Source organism: Bufo bufo, chromosome 1, assembly GCF_905171765.1.
Source record: "Bufo bufo chromosome 1, aBufBuf1.1, whole genome shotgun sequence".
Taxonomy (NCBI): domain Eukaryota; kingdom Metazoa; phylum Chordata; class Amphibia; order Anura; family Bufonidae; genus Bufo; species Bufo bufo.
Genome location: NC_053389.1, coordinates 821,451,271 through 821,470,968, shown reverse-complemented (window position 1 = coordinate 821,470,968; position 19,698 = coordinate 821,451,271). Strand labels below are relative to the sequence as shown.

Here is a 19,698-nt window from a genome sequence, read left to right as displayed (position 1 = left end):
GACCAGGAAGCGGCCCGGCAAATCATCCTCCAGGGCCCGGTTCTGGGCCGCGGCCCGGCGGTTGGGGACCGCTGAGTAAACTGTCTGTACTAGAGGGGGGCGGGGCGAAGAAAATAGGTGGCGGAACGCCGTTCCGGGGCTTTCCGCCAGAAAAAAAGCCCTCTATATATATATATATATATATATATATATATATATATATATATATATATATATTGCAGTTGCCTGCCAGCGTGTGTCAGGCTCACAGTGTGTACTGTGCCCACTGCCAGTGCCCACCACTCATATCTGGTAGCACAGTAGCTTGCAGATAAAAAAGTAATACAATTTTTTCTCTGTAATATAATTGCAGTTGCCTGCCAGTGTGTGTCAGGCCCACAGACTGTACTGTGCCCACTGCCCACCATATCGGGTGGCCCAGTACCTTGCACGCATAGTACCACTAACCAAAAAAAAAAAAATGACAGGCAGATGCAGGCCACCCCGCAGGGGCTGTCAAGGTCGTGGTGCTGTGATTTCCTTTGGCCCTAGAATAATGCCCAGTGTTCAGAGGCCACGTACCCTGAACTCGAAAAGTTCTGAGGACATAGTTGACTGGCTTACACAGGACACCCAATCTTCTACAGCTTCTGCTCGGAACCTTGACGCACCATCCTCCTCCAGCTCAGCTTCGGGCACCTCTCAAGTTACCACTCGCCCGCCTGCCGCCACCACCAACACTAGCACCACAGCCGCTTCACTTGATCTGTCAGAGGAGTTATTTACACATCATTTAAAAGAAATGAGTGATGCGCAACCATTATTGCCAGAGGATATAGATAACAGGGATATGTCTCAGTCAGGCAGCATTACACACATGGACGTACGGTGTGATGATGATGATGTTACATAGTAACATAGTACATAAGGCTGAAAAAAGACATTTGTCCATCCAGTTCGGCCTGTTATCCTGCAAGTTGATCCAGAGGAAGGCAAACAAAAAACAAAAAAAAAAAACTGTGAGGTAGAAGCCAATTTTCCCCACTTTAGGGGATTAAAAAAAACTCCCTGGATCAACGACCCCTCTCTAGTAGCTATAGCCTGTAATATTATTAAGCTCCAGAAATACATCCAGGCCCCTCTTGAATTCCTTTATTGTACTCACCATCACCACCTCCTCAGGCAGAGAGTTCCATAGTCTCACTGCTCTTACCGTGAAGAATCCTTTTCTATGTTTGTGTACAAACCTTCTTTCCTCCAGACGCAGAGGATGTCCCCTCGTCACAGTCACAGTCCTGGTAATAAATAGATGATGGGATAGATCTCTGTACTGACCCTTGATATGTTTATACATATTAATTAGATCTCCCCTCAGTCGTCTTTTTTCTAACGTGAATAACCCTAATTTTGATAATCTTTCAGGGTACTGTAGTTGCCCCATTCCAGTTATTTCTTTAGTTGCCCTCCTCTGGACCTTCTCCAGCTCTGCTATGTCTGCCTTGTTTACAGGAGCCCAGAACTGTACACAGTCCTCCATGTGTGGTCTGACTAGTGATTTGTAAAGTGGTAGGACTATGTTCTTATCACGGGAATCTATGCCCCTTCTGATGCAGCCCATCATCTTATTGGCCTTGGCAGCAGCTGCCTGACACTGGTTTCTACAGCTTAGTTTGCTGTTTATTAAAATTCCTAGATCCTTTTCCATGTCAGTGTTACCGAGTGTTTTACCATTTAGTATGTTCGGGTGACTTGCATTATTCCTTCCCATGTGCATAACTTTACATTTGTCAGTGTTAAACCTCATCTGCCACTTATCTGCCCATGTTGTACCCGCTGCTGCTTCCTATGCTGAGTTGTCAGATACAAGTGAAGCGGTTGATGATGACGATGTGTCCGTGGATGTCACGTGGGTGCCCGCTCGAAGAGAAGAACAACAGGGGGAAAGTTCAGATGGGGAGACAGAGAGGAGGAGGAGACGAGTTGGAAGCAGGGGGAGGTCGTCGCAAGGAGCTATTGGCACAGTCAGACAGCATGTATCGGCACCCGGGGTCAGCCAGACAGCACGCCAATCAACGCATGCTGTTGCCACCACCAGAATGCCGTCATTGCAAAGCTCAGCAGTGTGGCATTTTTTTTGTGTGTCTGCCTCTGATAACAGCGATGCCATTTGCAACCTGTGCCAAAAGAAACTGAGTCGTGGGAAGTCCAACACCCACCTAGGTACAACTGCTTTGCGAAGGCACATAATCTCACATCACAAACGCCTATGGGATCAACACATGATGAGTACAAGCAGCACACAAACTCAAAGCCACCATCCTCCTCCTGGTCCAGCATCTTCAGCCACGTCAACCACTGCTGTCCTCCTTTCCCCCTCTCAACCACCCGCCACTCCGCCTCTCACCTTCAGCAGTTCCTGCTCATCTGCCCACAGTCAGGTGTCTGTCAAGGAAATGTTTGAGCGTAAGAAGCCAATGTCACAGAGTCACCCCCTTGCCCGGCGTTTGACAGCTGGCTTGTCGGAACTCTTAGCCCGCCAGCTTTTACCATACAAGCTGGTGGAGTCTGAGGCCTTCAAAAAATTTGAAACTATTGGGACACCGCAGTGGAAGGTACCCGGCCAATTTTTTTTTTCACAAAAGGCAATCCCCAACCTGTACTCTATTGTGGAAAAGGAAGTCATGGCATGTCTAGCACACGGTGTTGGGGCAAGGGTCCATCTGACCACTTATACCTGGTCTGCAAAGCACGGTCAGGCCGGTATATCATGTACACTGCGCATTGGGTAAACCTGCTGACGGCTGCCAATCATGGAATGCGTGGCTCTGCAGAGGAGTTGGAGACACCGCCACGACTTGCAGGCAGGCCTGCTGCCACTTCCTCTACTCCTACTCCATCCTCTTCGCTAACCTCCTCGGCTGAGTCCTCTTCTGCTGCTGCGTCTTGCTCCACATCAATGGCACCCCCCCAGCTCCCCAGGGGCTATTTCACATCCCGGATATGACAGTGTCACGCCGTCTTGGGGTTGACTTGCCTGAAAGCAGAGAGTCACACCGGACCAGCACTCCTGTCCGCCCTGAATGCACAGGTGGTGTGGAACAGGGCTATTGTGTTTTATATGCAAAATGTCACTTTATTCATGTTATTTATGTGCATTTTCCTGCTTAAAATGACTATCAGGCCTGTCAGGGTGTAGTTCTACCTCCAAGACAGTAGAGGGAGCTAGGGAACCCCTAATATATATAGTCAGGTCCTGTGAAGGGAGGTGTGTAGAGTCAGAGGCCAGAAGACACTTTAGCCAGAGTGGGGCTGAGGTGCAGGCTCTGACATGCAACTAGACAGCCCAGGTTTCTAGTTGACACCAGGAGGCTAGTAAGCGTGCAGTCTAGCCTGCCCGAGGATAGTGAGCCAGAGTTAGCTCAGAAGATTGTCACCAGGGGAAGAGTTACCTCCTGAGAAAACCTGCAGTTCCTACCAAGTACAGCCCAGAGCAGAGCAGAAGTGTTTCCAGCCAGACAAGTAAGCTGAAGGGCAGAAGGATTTATACTTAAAGTAAGGATATATACGAGAGGAAGTTTACTACCAAGGATAAAGCCAGCAATAGGGCATACGGGCCTTGGGATCAAGACAGACAGGAGTTCTGAGGAATAGTGCACAGGATTTCTGAGGAAAAGGTGCAGCCTGATCTGTGAGTGTATTTAACCCTCTGAGTATCTTGCAAGAACATTGTTGCCTGCCATTAATTATAAAAGCCTGCTTTAAACTGCTACTGCTGTATGGAACTGAACCTAAAAGACTGTACAAAGTTATCCGTTTCCAGTAAAGAAAGTTTGGTTCACTACAAACTGTGTTCCTCACTTATTACTGCTATCAATCGGTGTGCTACCGTTACCGGCACTGGCGTCACGAACTTAAAGGGATCTTGCCACCGGCACATTAAACCTGCAACACCCAGGGCACCTCACCTACCACCGGCCTGGTACCTATATACATAGAGTGCCCCAGAGGACTATTGTGCCAGCCTCTCCATCACTGCTGTACGCCTGCCCAGGGTTCTTCATAAACTGTGAGTAACCCATAGCAACTCTCGTTTGCCTAAGTAACCGTGACCTCACTATCGTCATACCCTGCAGGGCTGTGTACTGCATATTTTGGCGTCACAAACAGGATCCGATCATTCCTGTGCCATTGTGGAATATAAAATGTGTGCCGTTATTGCCCATAAAGTAATACAAGCCCTAACTGTTTATTTGAAAAATTGCTGGGCCAAGAACTGTAAAAATCGCGGTGTGAAAATTGTATTGCTGTGGACTGTTTGGCCATTTCTAAGTCACTGCTTGCTGTCAGTCAATAGACAGCGTTTTGCTCAAAGATGGCCGCCTAAGCTGACTGAAATAATTACTGCGTCATCTTTGCACTGTATTGGCGGGAGAAATTGGTACCTTCTGCTAGAAGAGCGGGAAAGACTGTATGTCCGCGCCACCACCCTGTCTACAAATTTGCATGTCTGCTAAAATGGACTCCGCCTCCCCTATGTTGGAGCCCTGTCACTATCCAGAGAAGGATCGAGCATGTTAATGAATACAGACTGCTCTGATGTGATGTCTGCACCAACCGTTATGGAACCTGACCAATTAGAGCAAGAGGAGGCTCCACCAGCTTACACTCCGGGACCGGAGAGAACCACCAGCCTGCCGCCTGGATCGCAGCCTGAACTCTACTTTGGTTCATGGAAGGACTTTGCGAGGCCCAGTATGCAATGGTCCGCACTGATGGCGGAGGTGCGGGAAGCTGCTATTAAAAAGACGACCCGCCAGAAGATATATTTTGAAGAACTGGCCAAGACAGTATATGAACGTCACGCCACTACGCAACCCCGCTTGGAAAGGAGAATGGGGGTAGTGGTGACCTTCGATAAGGACCGAGGATTCGGTTTTATTAAAGATTATACTATCGGCAGAGACTTGTTCGTGAACCTGAGGTCAGTCAAGCGCAGCTACCTCCTTGACCATCTGCATAACCTCCGCGAGGCAGAGGAGGTAGAGTTCACCCCTGCAGAGGGCCTGAGAGGCCCCTACGTAACTGCTGTGACCCGCCCCAAGCTGGGACCCGAGGATTGGGAAGAGCCCGAGGAGCCCACCAGTCCGGGACGTGAAACGGAGCGCCCAACAGAACCGGCTCATAATACTTTCCAAGAACGGGGCTCCTTCATCAGTCCAAATGTGTTCTGGCAACCGACGGTATTAGAAAAGTGGGTGAGTCCATACCCATCACCTGAATTGCCCCGCCGGGAGAAAACCATAAAAGAGCTTGAGAACCTAGAATGCTCCAGTTACCGCCTAATATTATTTTGTGGGCCCATCCATATGTTGACCCTCGTGTCCGGCCCAGTTTCCCAGCGGAACCGGGATATGCCACTGATGATCAAAGTGGATCCGATACGTACCTGTGAGTAGGCCTGCCAGGCCATGATCTGATCTTCTTTTGCTAAGTGACCCATACCAGTGGATTTAATGCTTATAGGACAGGAGTCCTTTGTTTTGGCCCTATGAGCTGCTGCCAGTTTCCCACGGCTCAGTGGTGGTGGTAGGCCACTGAAAATATCAAGTGCTCCAAGGCCATACTGTTTACAGGACCCCCTGCCTGCTCAAGTATACTTAAGCCAAGTTGTGCCTGTTTGTTCATTTTTGCACCTTAACCCTTTTAACTCCCTTTTCAGGTTGAATAGGGACATTGCAGCACTATTTTAAAATGTGGACTTTTATGTGCTGTGACTTTTATATGCAAATCATAACTCCAAGAACTGTGCCCAGAGATGACCCCAGCGTATGTGGGCCTCTGAGATGCTGTTTTATGGGACTATTGTATTTAATAATTATGGACTATCCTGGTTATCCCAGATACTCTGCACCAGGTCAGCGCCCCCTGTTCCCTATACTATCCTGAGTGAAGAGAACGACGCCCCTTTTCACCGGACTTGTTCCTTTGCCAGCGGAACTGCCTGATATATATATATATATATATATATATATATGTACTGCAAATGTAGATATGTGTTCCTGCTTTGCACTTTTTATCTTTCAGGTGACAGTATCCAGCTGGGCAGGGCCCCTTATGTTGCGCCGAGGACGGTCAACGTTAAAGCAACTGGGTATGTAGTGTCCCAATAGGTAAATGTGGGCACTACACAAGGGTCAATTGGGCCATGTTGTTCTCCACCTCCTGTGGAACAGGGCTATTGTGTTTTATATCAAAATGTCACTTTATTTATGTTATGTATGTGCATTTTCCTGCTTAAAATGACTATCAGGCCTGTCAGGGTATAGTTCTACCTCCAAGACAGTAGAGGAAGCTAGGGAACCCCTAATATATATAGTCAGGTCCTGTGCAGGGAGGTGTGTAGAGTTAGAGGCCAGAAGACACTTTAGCCAGAGTGGGGCTGAGGTGCAGGCTCTGACATGCAACTAGACAGCCCAGGTTTCTAGTTGACACCAGGAGGCTAGTAAGCGTGCCGTCTAGCCAGCCTGAGGATATTGAGCCAGAGTTAGCTCAGAAGTGTTTCCAGCTAGACAAGTAAGCTGAAGGGCAGAAGGATTTATACTTAAAGCAAGGATATATACGAGAGGAAGTTTTCTACCAAGGATAAAGCCAGCATTAGGGCATACGGGCCTTGGGATCAAGACAGTCAGGAGTTCTGAGGAATAGTGCACAGGATATCAGAAAGGTGTTACCCAGCGAAAAATTGCAAAGACTTTGCATCTATCGTCATCAACTGTGCATAACATCATCCGAAGATTCAGAGAATCTGGAACAATCTCTGTGCGTAAGGGTCAAGGCCGTAAAACCATACTGGATGCCCGTGATGTCCGGGCCCTTAAACGACACTGCACCACAAACAGGAATGCTACTGTAAAGGAAATCACAGAATGGGCTCAGGAATACTTCCAGAAACCATTGTTAGTGAACACAATCCACCGTGCCATCCGCCGTTGCCAGCTGAAACTCTACAGTGCAAAGAAGAAGCCATTTCTAAGCAAGATCCACAAGCTCAGGCGTTTTCACTGGGCCAGGGATCATTTAAAATGGAGTGTGGCAAAATGGAAGACTGTTCTGTGGTCAGACGAGTCACGATTCGAAGTTCTTTTTGGAAATCTGGGACGCCATGTCATCCGGACCAAAGAGGACAAGGACAACCCAAGTTGTTATCAACGCTCAGTTCAGAAGCCAGCATCTCTGATGGTATGGGGTTGCATGAGTGCATGTGGCATGGGCAGCTTGCATGTCTGGAAAGGCACCATCAATGCAGAAAAATATATTCAGGTTCTAGAACAACATATGCTCCCATCCAGACGTCATCTCTTTCAGGGAAGACCCTGTATTTTTCAACAAGATAATGCCAGACCACATTCTGCATCAATCACAACATCATGGCTGCGTAGGAGAAGGATCCGGGTACTGAAATGGCCAGTCTGCAGTCCAGATCTTTCACCTATAGAGAACATTTGGCGCATCATAAAGAGGAAGGTGCAACAAAGAAGGCCCAAGACGATTGAACAGTTAGAGGCCTGTATTAGACAAGAATGGGAGAGCATTCCTATTTCTAAACTTGAGAAACTGGTCTCCTCGGTCCCCAGACGTCTGTTGAGTGTTGTAAGAAGAAGGGGAGATGCCACACAGTGGTGAAAATGGCCTTGTCCCAACTTTTTGGGGATTTGTTGACACCATGAAATTCTGATTCAACATATTTTTCCCTTAAAATGGTACATTTTCTCATTTTAAACTTTTGTTCCGTGATTTATGTTCTATTCTGAATAAAATATTAGAAGTTGGCACCTCCACATCATTGCATTCAGTTTTTATTCACAACTTTTTTGGAATCCGGTTTGTATATGGGATTTGTAGTACATGCACATAATACATGAAATGCAGTGATATTAATACTCTTAGGAGATCTGACATAATTATGTAGAGACACCTGCTTAGACCATTCTTCCAGTTAGCTCCCCCACACCTCATGTTACACCCAAATATATGACTTTGTCATAGCACAAAATATAATCCAGTTTGTACGAGTAGATGCACTTGTATTTTTCAGTGAAGGTTAGAGTTTTGAAACACACAAGAACTCAGTAAAGTTCTGGATTTTATTATATAAAGAACAATGTGTCCTAGTTTATGATAGACTGAACATCTTAGCAATTAAATCTATATGGTTGTTCTATATGCAGGAGGACAATCTGACTGTGGTCAAAGAGTTTATCCTTCTAGGATTTCAAGGCAGTCAATATTTAAGAACATTCCTGTTCTGTCTTCTCCTTGTGGTTTACTATGGAACAATATGTGGGAACCTCCTGATCATCACCCTGGTGTCCACCAGCAAGAACCTCCACACTCCAATGTACTTTTTCATCTCACAATTGTCCATGAGTGACATCTTATTAACAACTGATATTGCTCCCAACATGCTTCACATCCTACTGAATAATAGGGGGACCATTACTTTTTCTGGCTGTATCATTCAGTTGTATGTTTTCTGTGGTTCAGAGTTATTTGAGTGCTTTCTTCTCACAGTGATGTCCTATGACAGATATGTGGCCATCTGTAATCCTCTTCATTATACTTCTATCATGACAAGTGCACATTGTATGAGATTGGTTGTCATCTGCTGGTTGTTAGGATTTTTCACTGCATTCATTGACATTCTAATGATACCGAGGTTAAAATTTTGTGGTCCAAATATCATTGACCATTTCTTCTGTGACCTTGTCCCACTGATAGAAATGGCCTGTTCTGATACCTATTTCATTCAACTTCAAATCTACTTACTGAGTATACCGACGGTGATCATACCAACCATAATAATCATTATGTCTTATGTTAAAATTATTTCAGTCATCTTAAGGATCCCATCCAGTACTGGTGGACAGAAAGCCTTCTCCACCTGTAGCTCCCACCTCATTGTGGTCTCCATATTTTACTGGACTTTGTTCACAGTTTATATTTTTCCAACAAGAGGACGAACACTGACCATCAGTAAAATCCTATCACTGCTGTATACTGTGTTTACTCCTTTGATCAACCCCATTATATACAGTCTGAGGAATAAAGACATAAAGAAAGCCGTACAGGGAACATTTAATAAATATACTAGATGTGGCAATTGCCCATAAATTAATGTATTTCGTAGGGGGTGCACCTTCAAACAAAGCATCATCATCTAAGACTGGTTGCTGTACTTGGTAATCATGACCAAATAATAGGTAAACCATACATATCTAACTAACTACAGAGATCACTAACTGGAACAACAGCCAACAAACAGCAACGTGTCTACATGCAATGCTCCGCTTGGGAGAGTCTACAGTTACCCCCTAGGTATTCACCACAACCCACTGTGAGGCAGGATGAGTTTGGCTGCTGGGGACCAAGGTTGAATCTACGGTGTAAAGTGATTTACAGTAAAACAGGTGCAATTTCTCAAGTCACAGACCTAACCATATGACCAAAGAAAAGCAGAAAGGATAACCAAAAAAGACAAAGTCAAAACCAGGAGTGTAAAGATATATTCAAATCAGTATGCAAGAAGTTAATCAATAGAACAATCCAAACCTGGAGAGTAGCGATACAGCTGAATCAGTAGACAAGAGGTCAATCAGTGGAGCTTCAGTAGCCAAGGTTGGTACACAGAGGATAAATGATCAGGTACATAGAGTTCAGGCATATAGCACAGAAACAAAACGAGAGCCAGGCAATAATACACAATCACAGACACTGACCTTGTGTCCGCGCCTGGTTTAAATCCTCTGCCTATAACTTTTGGTGCCAAGACAAAGCCCTGAATTTATCAGCATCACAAGTATTTGCTTAGCCTACCAGTGAGTGTGCTGTATTGTGCCTGGTGTCAACATATTCCAAAATAAAACCATTATACATAATCTCTGTCATGGCCACCATTGTGAACTAAAATACACATGATCTACCGTATGTTGAAAATAAAGTAACTGGAGACCACGAGGGGAGGTGTTTATACTGTGCATGCAGACTATATGGCAGCACACAGAGCCCTTAAACCAGGGGTGCACAGCCCGCGGCCCACGGGCAGCCCCCAGAGCCACAGTTAAAGTGGAAATAGTGCCAAAAAAAAAAGTGTTCACTGCCCCCAACAGTCTTTTTACGACCTCTTGGGGAGCAAGGCAAAAATATATTTAAAAAAATAATGAACCAATTATTTAAAAAAATAATAAACACAAATAAAAGGAAAAAAGAAAAAGTGCAAAATAAAAAACAAATGTCAGGGTCCCTCCAGGGTCTCTTTATGACTTCTTAGGGGACATATTTTGTAATAGAAATATATTAAAACTTAAGTTTAAAAAATACAAAAAAAAAATAACCACACCACCCAAAACTGTCCCAATTATCACCCCATTTATGTTAAACTATACATAGTATATAATAAAATGACCGACACAAAATAGGGAACCAATTATAATAATTTATTTTGGTGTCAGCTTGCATATTAAAAGAATAAGGAGCTATAGTTAGAAAAAATAAATACTTTTTAAAACTGTTTTGTACAGTTTACCCCAGATAAAACCAAAAATATTATAAAGCCCTATGTGTCACGTAAAAAAAAAATATATATATATTTTGGTAGTCTAACAAATAAAGAAAGTTACAGCTGTTTGAACCGCCACGTGTGCTAAATTACACAAAAATGTCTGGTCATTAAGAGCTTTTCAGGGTCTGGTCATTAAAGGGTTAACCAATGAGCGCTTTTCCCGGGTGGCAGCATAAATGGCAGAGCTACAGGTACATAGAGTGGAACCTTCTTTTCAATTCTAAACCCCCCTCTGTGGTGTGGTGGGCGTTTCCCCACTTGCTGCAGAGAGGGAGGTGTTTTTGTTTAGAGTTAGTCTAGTTTACCCCATGCCAAAAGAGGGTGTGCAGCAGGTGCCCTGTAACGGACCGTTCAGCACACAACTCCGTTCAGACGATATCCTCCTTTCAATGCACAGGCAGCTACTGCAAGTACCAGTCTACCGAACTGTAAACTACACGAATCCTTCAACTCCGGAACACACAAACACTGGAAACAGCTGAACAGGAAAAGCATACAATCGGCTTACACTCCTGGGAATCAGCACACAATCCAATTCCCCCAATAATGAGACGGCACTTCATTTTGAGGTCAAGCAAAACTCTTTAATGGGTTTTTTTTCAGCCTTTTATGCAGGACTCCTAGCAAGGGACACTCCCCCTGGGGCCCTTGTAAAAGACTGTGACAGTTTATATTTTAGCCAATCACATGCATTTACAGTATTGAAACCTTACCAGCAATTGTACACAAAATCCCCTTCCCATTGTCTGTAACATAATCAACAAAATACAATGAGCATTGTCTGTGACGCAATTAACTAACACACTTGCATTGTCTGAGACGCAATCCACAAAATACAATTACCAAACGTAATGGGCTAACTTAATCACTCACAGACAAAAAACACACATTTTTCCCCCAAACAGAGAAAACACCCCAAAACCCCACATATCCCCATAATGTATACATCCATTGATAGCTCTGATCTGGGTGAACAACATATCCAAAAATCACCCAGATCCGAGCAGGGGTTCCCGAATTCCATGGAAGTCACATTTGGCTGGCCGCAAGCATGGCTTTCCTGCCCAAAACAGTTCCACAGATTTAAGCTGTGCGGCCGGTCTGTCTTCTCCTTCAAAGTTAGTATGGGCCATAATCCTGGGGCAAGAGGCGGGCAAACAGCCCCCTCCAAAACACTGTGGTGAAGTGGCTTTCGCCACATGCCCGTCCCTGTTGGGCGTGGCCTTGCCCAGGCCAGCTGGAGCACCTTCAGCTCAGCTAGATATGGAGGCAGAAGCTGGAAGCCTCTAAGGCCAGGAGTAATGTTTTCCCTGGACAGTCTACAAGAAGGAAGTTGCAGCCTTCAGCTAAAGCTAAGTTGTACAGCTATCCTATTAGCACAGCAGAGCCAGAGAGGAGTTTGCCTGCCACCGGTAATGCCAAAGCCTGCTGAGAACCAAGATAAAGTCTGCAAACTTTTTGGAGAAATGTTTTTTCAAGTAAAGCTGTTATCAAGTTTATCACAAGGTCTGAACTCAATTTATTTCTTCATCCCCTTCATCACTTACCCCCTTTGCTCTGCTTCGGACAACAACACCTGGAGTCCAGCGTATCCAGGTAGGAGCACCGTAACACGTGCACCAACATTAAGGGACATTTAGGCCACCCTACACCACTCTGGTATTCCTACACCTGGGTACTATCTACTACATCCCTAAAAGGGCCATGTGCCCTTGTTGCTTCACTGCAACTGGCGTCACGAAAAACATTTGCTTTAACCCCTTAAAGACTTAGGGCGTACCGGTAGGCCCTATTTCCTGAATCCTTAAGGACTCAGGGCGTACCGGTACGTCCTAAGTTTAAATCGAGATTGCGGAGCTGCAGGGGGTTAATCCGAGGCTGCAGTGCCTTTGCGGCCCCACGATGGAGAGGGAGAGAGCGCACAGACAGCCCCCAGACAGCCCCCCTCCATACCCTTCCCCGTCTGCGAAGTTGTGGCCACAACTGAGCAGACGGGGAAGGTTCCCATGGCAACAGGACGCCGTCTCAGGCATCCTGCTGTCCATGGTGCTGAACAGATCTGTGCTAAAGGCATAGATCTATTCAGACAAAGTGTAAGTAAAATACAGTACAAAACACTATATAGTGTACTGTACTGTATTATGCAGACATCAGACTCACTGGATCTTCAAGAACCAAGTGGGTCTGGGTCAAAAAAAAAGTAAAAAAAAGGGAAAAAAAAGCTAAAATCAAAAAACACATTTATCACTGATTAAAAATGAAAAAAATAAAATTCCCTACACATGTTTGGTATCGCCTAACGACCTGATCTATAAAACAGTCATGTTACTTTCCCAGCAAGGTGAACGCCATAAAAATAAAAAAATAAAAACTATGAAGAAATTGAAATTTTGCCCACCTTACTTCCCAAAAAAGGTAATAAAAGTGATCAAAAAAGTCGCATGTACGCCAAAATAGTACCAATCAAACCGTCATCTCATCCTGCAAAAATCGTACCCTACCCAAGATAATCGCCCAAAAACTGAAAAAACTATGACTCTTAGACTATGGAGACACTAAAACTTTTTTTTATTTTTTAAATGAAATCATTGTGTAAAACTTACATAAATAAAAAAAATTGTATACATATTAGGTATCACCGCGTACGTGACAACCTGCTCTATAAAATTACCACATGATCTAACATGTCAGATGAATGTTGTAAATAACACAAAAAAAAAGTGCCAAAAAAGCTATTTCTTGTTACCTTGCCGCACAAAAAATTGTAATATAGAGCAATCAAAAATCATATGTACCCTAAACTAGTACCAACAAAACTGCCACCCTATCCCGTAGTTTCTAAAATGGGGTCACTTTTTTGGAGTTTCTACTCTAGGGGTGCATCAGGGGGGCTTCAAATGGGACATGGTGTAAAAAAAAACAGTCCAGCAAAATCTGCAATCCAAAAACCGTATGGCATTCCTTTTCCTTCTGCGCCTTGCCGTGTGCCCGTACAGCAGTTTACGACCACATATGGGGTGTTTCTGTAAACTACAGAATCAGATCCATAAATAATGAGTTTTGTTTGGCTGTTAACCCTTGCTTTGTAACTGGAAAAAAAATATTAAAATGGAAAATCTGCCAAAAAAGTGAAATTTTGAAATTGTATCTCTATTTTCCATTAAATCTAGTGCAACACCTAAAGGGTTAACAAAGTTTGTAAAATCAGTTTTGAATATATTGAGGGGTGTAGTTTCTTAGATGGGGTCACTTTTATGGAGTTTCTACTCTAGGGGTGCATCAGGGGGCTTCAAATGGGACATGGTGTCCAAAAACCAGTCCAGCAAAATCTGGCTTCCAAAAACCATACGGCGCACCTTTCCCTCTACGCCCTGCCGTGTGCCCGTACAGTAGTTTACAGCCACATATGGTGTGTTTCTGTAAACGGCAGAGTCAGGGCAATAAAGATACAGTCTTGTTTGCTGTTAACCCTTGCTTTGTTAGTGGAACAAAATGGGTTAAAATGGAAAATTAGGCAAAAAAATGAAATTCTCAAATTTCATCCCCATTTGCCAATAACTCTTGTGCAACACCTAAAGGGTTAACAAAGTTTGTAAAATCAGTTTTGAATACCTTGAGGGGTGTAGTTTATAGAATGGAGTCATTTTTGGGCTGTTTCTATTATGTAAGCCTCGCAAAGTGACTTCAGACCTGTAGTGGTCCCTAAAAAATGTGTTTTTGTAAATTTCTGAAAAATTTCAAGATTTGCTTCTAAAATTCTAAGCCTTATAACATCCCCAAAAAATAAAATATCATTCCCAAAATAATTTAAACATGAAGTAGACATATGGTGAATGTAAAGTCATCACACTTTTTGGGGGTATTACTATGTATTACAGAAGTAGAGAAACTGAAACTTTGAAATTTGCCAATTTTTCTAAATCTTTGGTAAATTAGGTATTTTTTTATGCAAAAAAATTAATTTTTTTGACTTCATTTTACCAGTGTCATGAAGTACAATATGTGACGAAAAAAACATCTCAGAATGGCCTGGATAAGTCAAAGTGTTTTAAAGTTATCAGCACTTAAAGTGACACTGGTCAGATTTGCAAAAAATGGCCAAGTCCTTACGGTGAAATAGGGCTGAGTCCTTAAGGGGTTAAGGAACCCATGGCCGTTGCCGTGCATCGCATCTCTTATTCATCTTACAGTACTGCAAACCCAATGTCACTATTTTTTTAGAACTGAACATACAACCCAACTCATACACCCTATGAGAACTCACACAGGTCCAAATAAATATTAACTCGACGAATGATTCATTGATTCTGAATCTGTTGGGAGTTATACTGACGGATTCTGAACTAAAAATGACATCTAAAGGTTTATCATTTGTCCCTAAAACAAATTTAGTGTATTTGATTAGATCAAAGATCTACATTTTTTCAATAGAAAGATTTGTTGGCATAAAACATTTACACAAACCAACAAAAAAAAATGGCTAGAATTGGAGATAGAATTAGAGGACCTTCAGGGTGTAGAGGATTTGGCTCAATTGATGGAAGATAATGAAAGAGAAAAAGGTAAAGGACCCTTTATCTCTCGGAGGAACAAAAGTAGAAAGATGCCACCGAAGTGCCCTTGTGGCCTCCAGTAAGTGGGAAGATCCCTCAGAAAACTAGAAGATAGGATACAGGAGCATATACGGAATATCAAAAAAGGTTTGACCACACACACAGTGTCTCAATGCACTTTAAAGAGCACCATGAAAAAAATCTGAGGGGTTTGAAATTCATGGGAGTGGAACTAGTCAAGCCTCACTGGCGGGGTGGGGATCCAGCCATGCATATAAATAGAAGAGAGATCGAATGGATATATAAACTGAACACCCTTCAATCTAGAGGGATGAATATTGAATTCGATCTCAAGCCCTGTTTAGTTAGAATATTTGTAATCATTGGCATTGTAGTGCGCCTGAACAGTGAAAGTGTGGAGCAACAGATTGTCCAGCATGGGGAGGGGATGGACATGGATGTGTGATTTTTATGAATGAAAAGTAGTTGAAAGCATGTCATTGGTTGACCAATACGTGTCTGTAGTATAAGTCCCAGTGAGGGAAGCCAGTATGAAAAGGTTTTAAAATTGAATTTTTTGGGTTTTTGGAATAGGAATGGAAATGTGATTTTACTTGTAATGTGAGTATTTTTAGAGAACTTACTTTATTTGCAACTGGATGGATAATGCAATTTACAATCATCAGGTGTGTAACATGGGGGGAGGAGGTTAAATAACCTCCTACCCTAGGTGTGTTAGATTCTCGCCCCTGACGAAGCTACATAGAAAACCCGGGTCGGGCTGTGCGAAAGACTCTTGCTGTAATGATATGCTGAAAAATCTTTTTATTTCTGTGAGTACAATAAAACAGAATGTTTTAACTGTGCCGGAGGTACTCTCACTATTGGGCGGTTTATGACATCTTGCAGAGGAGCTTACGACAATCCAGCATAGAGGTGTGGGCGTTTCTGAACCATACAAAAATGACATGCTGAGTTTTTCAACCTGCGAAGAAGCACACTGCGATTCAAGCTAAGGGTTTAAGTGAATACCTGCATTTGAGGAAAAACGCTCTGTGTGAATGAGGAGCAGCGCGGTCCCACCATACTGACACTTTTCAATTGTGAAGAACCCACTTCATGCTAGGAGACCAGCAGCGCAAGTACCATTGAAATCTAGTGACTCATTTTATCATATTTTATTGCATACTTATAATATACTTTCTAACATAGAAAGTATATTATAGTGCAATTGTATTGTGCAGCAGTTGTGTGCGGTTCTGCTGCTATATCGCAGCTATAATGAGGGACAAACGCTATTGGAATAACTAACTGCAACTGGTATGATTTACCAGTTGTCCCCCCAAAAAACTGATTGAGGCAGGGGTGTTATATACCAATAATATACTTTCATTATAGTGCATTTGGGTTGTGCAGCATTTGTTTGCGGTTTTGCTGCGTTACCTTAGCTACACAGAGTGACAAACGCTATTGGAACAAATAATTTCAACCCACCAAAAAAAACGGATTGAAGCAGGGGTGCGATACACCTTTTTTTTTCACAAATACTGCTCTTCTATAGGGACTTTTGTCACAGGGTCATTTTGAAAAAATGACAGGCAGAGGAAGATGCAGGCCATTCCGCAGGTGTGGTAGGGGTTGGGCAGGTGCATCAGGCCGAAGCCTAAGTGAGAAGTTTGCAGAAGGTGCGTGCGATTACGTAAAATAACGCATCAGACTTGGTTGAGTGGCTCACTCAGCCTTCCACTTCTGTACCCTCCTTATCCTCTCTATCTGCACCCTCTTCACTCTCTGCTGTGTGCACCCCCAAAGACAACACCACCACAACCACCAGACCATACCTTACCGATGCACAGCCATTATTGGCATCTGATCAGGAAGAGGAGGTATCAATGGTCGCCACCCAGCAGTCTGACGACAGTACCCAGATCAGCCCAAGGAGGCTGTTGCTGCTTACTCCGAGATCTCTAATGTCAGTGGTGGTAAATGGGACGATGATGACGTGTTGATGGACGTCACGTGGGTGCCCACAAGAGAGGAAAAGAAGGACAATTCAGAGGGAGAGACGGAACAGCAGATAGGGAGGAGAAGGAGGAGATGCAGGCAGAACTTACAGTGCACAGGAGGCAAAAAGCAGACTGCTAATGTATCTGGAACGAACCATCCAACGTGTACAGTCACATCTGGCGCTCCCAGGACGCCGGCACATGGCTCAGCAGTGTGGGCTTTTTTTAACGTGACCGCTGCTGACTGCAGCCTGTGCTGTCAACGCATAAGTCGCGGTAAGCCCAACACTCACCTAGGAACGATCGCCTTAAGAAGGCACCTGGCCTCCCATCACCGAGCCCAGTAAGAGCAACACCATCAGACCCACAAAGTCCCACTCCCGGCACTCCACGTTCTGCCTCTTTTGATTCTCCTCTCTCCTCCCATTTGTCCTCCACTCCACCTTCCACTGTGCCATCATCACGTTCATCTGGCAAAAGGCAGGCTTCCGTGGCCCAAATGTTCGAGCGAAAAAAGATGATGAAGTCGGATGACCGCTGGCTTGTCGGAACTGCTATCCCACCAACTACTGCCATATAAACTGGTGGACTTCGAGTCCTTTAGAAAATCTGTGGCCATTGGCACACCGCAATGGAAGGTCCCCGGAAGGAAATATTTCTCCCAGAAGGGCATCCCTGAACTATATGGCCATGTTCAGCGGCAAGTGAATGTATCTCTGGCACACAGTGTCGGTGCCAAGATGCATCTGACCACAGACATGTGGTCTAGCAAACACGGGCAAGGAAGGTACATAACTTTTACTACCCACCTCCTTCTCCTCCCCGGCTGACTCCTCCTTTTCCACTGCTACCGCCTCTTTTGCTGCACCCCCAAGCACTACAGAACCTATTCTACGTGCCAGGTGAGTCATTGCCATGCTGTGCTGCAACTGTTGTGCCTGGAAGTCAAGAGCCACATCAGTCCTGCACTCCTTTCAGCTTTGCCATCAAAGGCCGATCAGTGGCTAACCGCGCTCAATTTGACAGTTGGTAAAGTGGTGTGTGACAATGGTGCCAATCTGCTGAGCGCGCTAAAACAGGGCAAAATGATACACGTGCCATGCATGGCACACGTCCTGAACTTAGTCGTGCAGCGATTCGTTGCCAAATACCCGGGGGTCCAGGATGTCTTGCGGCAGGCCAGGAAAATCTCTAGCCATTTTAGAAGATTTTACACGGCCATGTCTTGCCTTGCTGACGTTCAGCAGTGACACAACCTCGCATGCCCGTCAGACATCTGATTTGTGACTGACCGACATGCTGGAACTTCACCTTGTATATGCTTGATAGGCTGCTCCAGCAGAAACGTGCCGTTAACGACTACCTGTACGAACTCTGCGGCAGGACAGGTTCTGGGGAGCTTGTTTTTTTTTCACTGCGCCAGTGGCTGCTCATGCACAACGCATGTGCAGAGTACTCAAGTCGTGTTTAGAAATGTTCCTGGGTGTTGTAGTGCAATAGACACTAACCTGAGACGGCTGACTCTCTGCAAGGGCAGGTGATGATAGGAAATGTTCGTGACGCCAGTGCCAATTAAACGGTGGCACGCCGTTTGCTGATAGCAGGAATAACTGAGGAACCACGTGATGTTAAAGCAGAACTCAAACTTTAGTAGTCATCATACATGGGCATAGCTGGAAACGCAGTTCCTTTGCAGACAGTTTGTTGCAGTACATTTGATGCAGGCAATATAGACATAGCAAGGTGACTTCAGAGTGTTAAACACAGGACTTGCAGTACAGGGGGCTTGCACTCTATTCCTGACTGATCCTGGAACATAGAAAATCTTCTCCAAGGCCCAATACCCTAGCTCTGGCGTATATCCTTGGTTTTATCTTTATAAAGTACCTCCTCTGTTGTCTTGAGTACCTCTTGCTTTCCTGGATTTGCCTCTCTCTCTTTCTCTCAGCTTCCTCAGGCTCTTTAACTGAGGTATTTCTGTTTCTGCATATGGAAACTCAGGAGGGGAACCTTCTCCTTGAATCTGGAACCCGATTACAGGGACTGCAAAACCCTCTCCTGGACTGCAGGCTTCAGGCCTGGACTTGACTCTGACATAGTCCAAGCTCCAGCTTCAGACTACAGGCTGCAGCTTTAGACTACCACTTAAGACTAGACTGACTTTCCCTTCCCTGACTGGGCCTTATATAACTTAGGGCTCCCTAGCTCCCTCTAGTGACTAAGAGCTGAAATTCAAATAGCCTGGCGGCTAATAAGTTCCCGTTTAAGGTCTATTTTAAAATGTAACATTTATTTTATATTCTTTAAAAAATTACGGGAAAATAGAAAAGAAAAAGAATATAAAATTCCAGTGCTATGGTGCTTGGTGACAGTAATGATTCTATTTGATTTGTTATTACTGCTTATATTTGCAGTCTCTATCCTTTGTATATCTACAACTCTGTCCTGAGGGATTGATCAAGTTGTATTGCCCTGCTTCAGTTTGACAGGAATATCTACAGCCCAAGCCTGAGATGTAGATCTCCGTCAATCCTGCATCAGA

The 19,698-nt window shown here is 44.3% G+C and overlaps 1 protein-coding gene across 1 annotated transcript; it reads left to right on the top strand.

Annotated features, from left to right (window-relative positions):
• Nucleotides 1-8,201: 8,201 nt before the first annotated feature.
• Nucleotides 8,202-13,751, top strand: LOC120987276 (olfactory receptor 6N1-like; the record flags this gene model as incomplete). The annotated part of the gene is made up of 2 exons (XM_040415857.1): nucleotides 8,202-9,109; nucleotides 13,736-13,751. Coding segments are annotated over exons 1-2 (924 nt in total), but the record flags the coding sequence as incomplete, so codon positions are not given.
• Nucleotides 13,752-19,698: the final 5,947 nt, after the last annotated feature.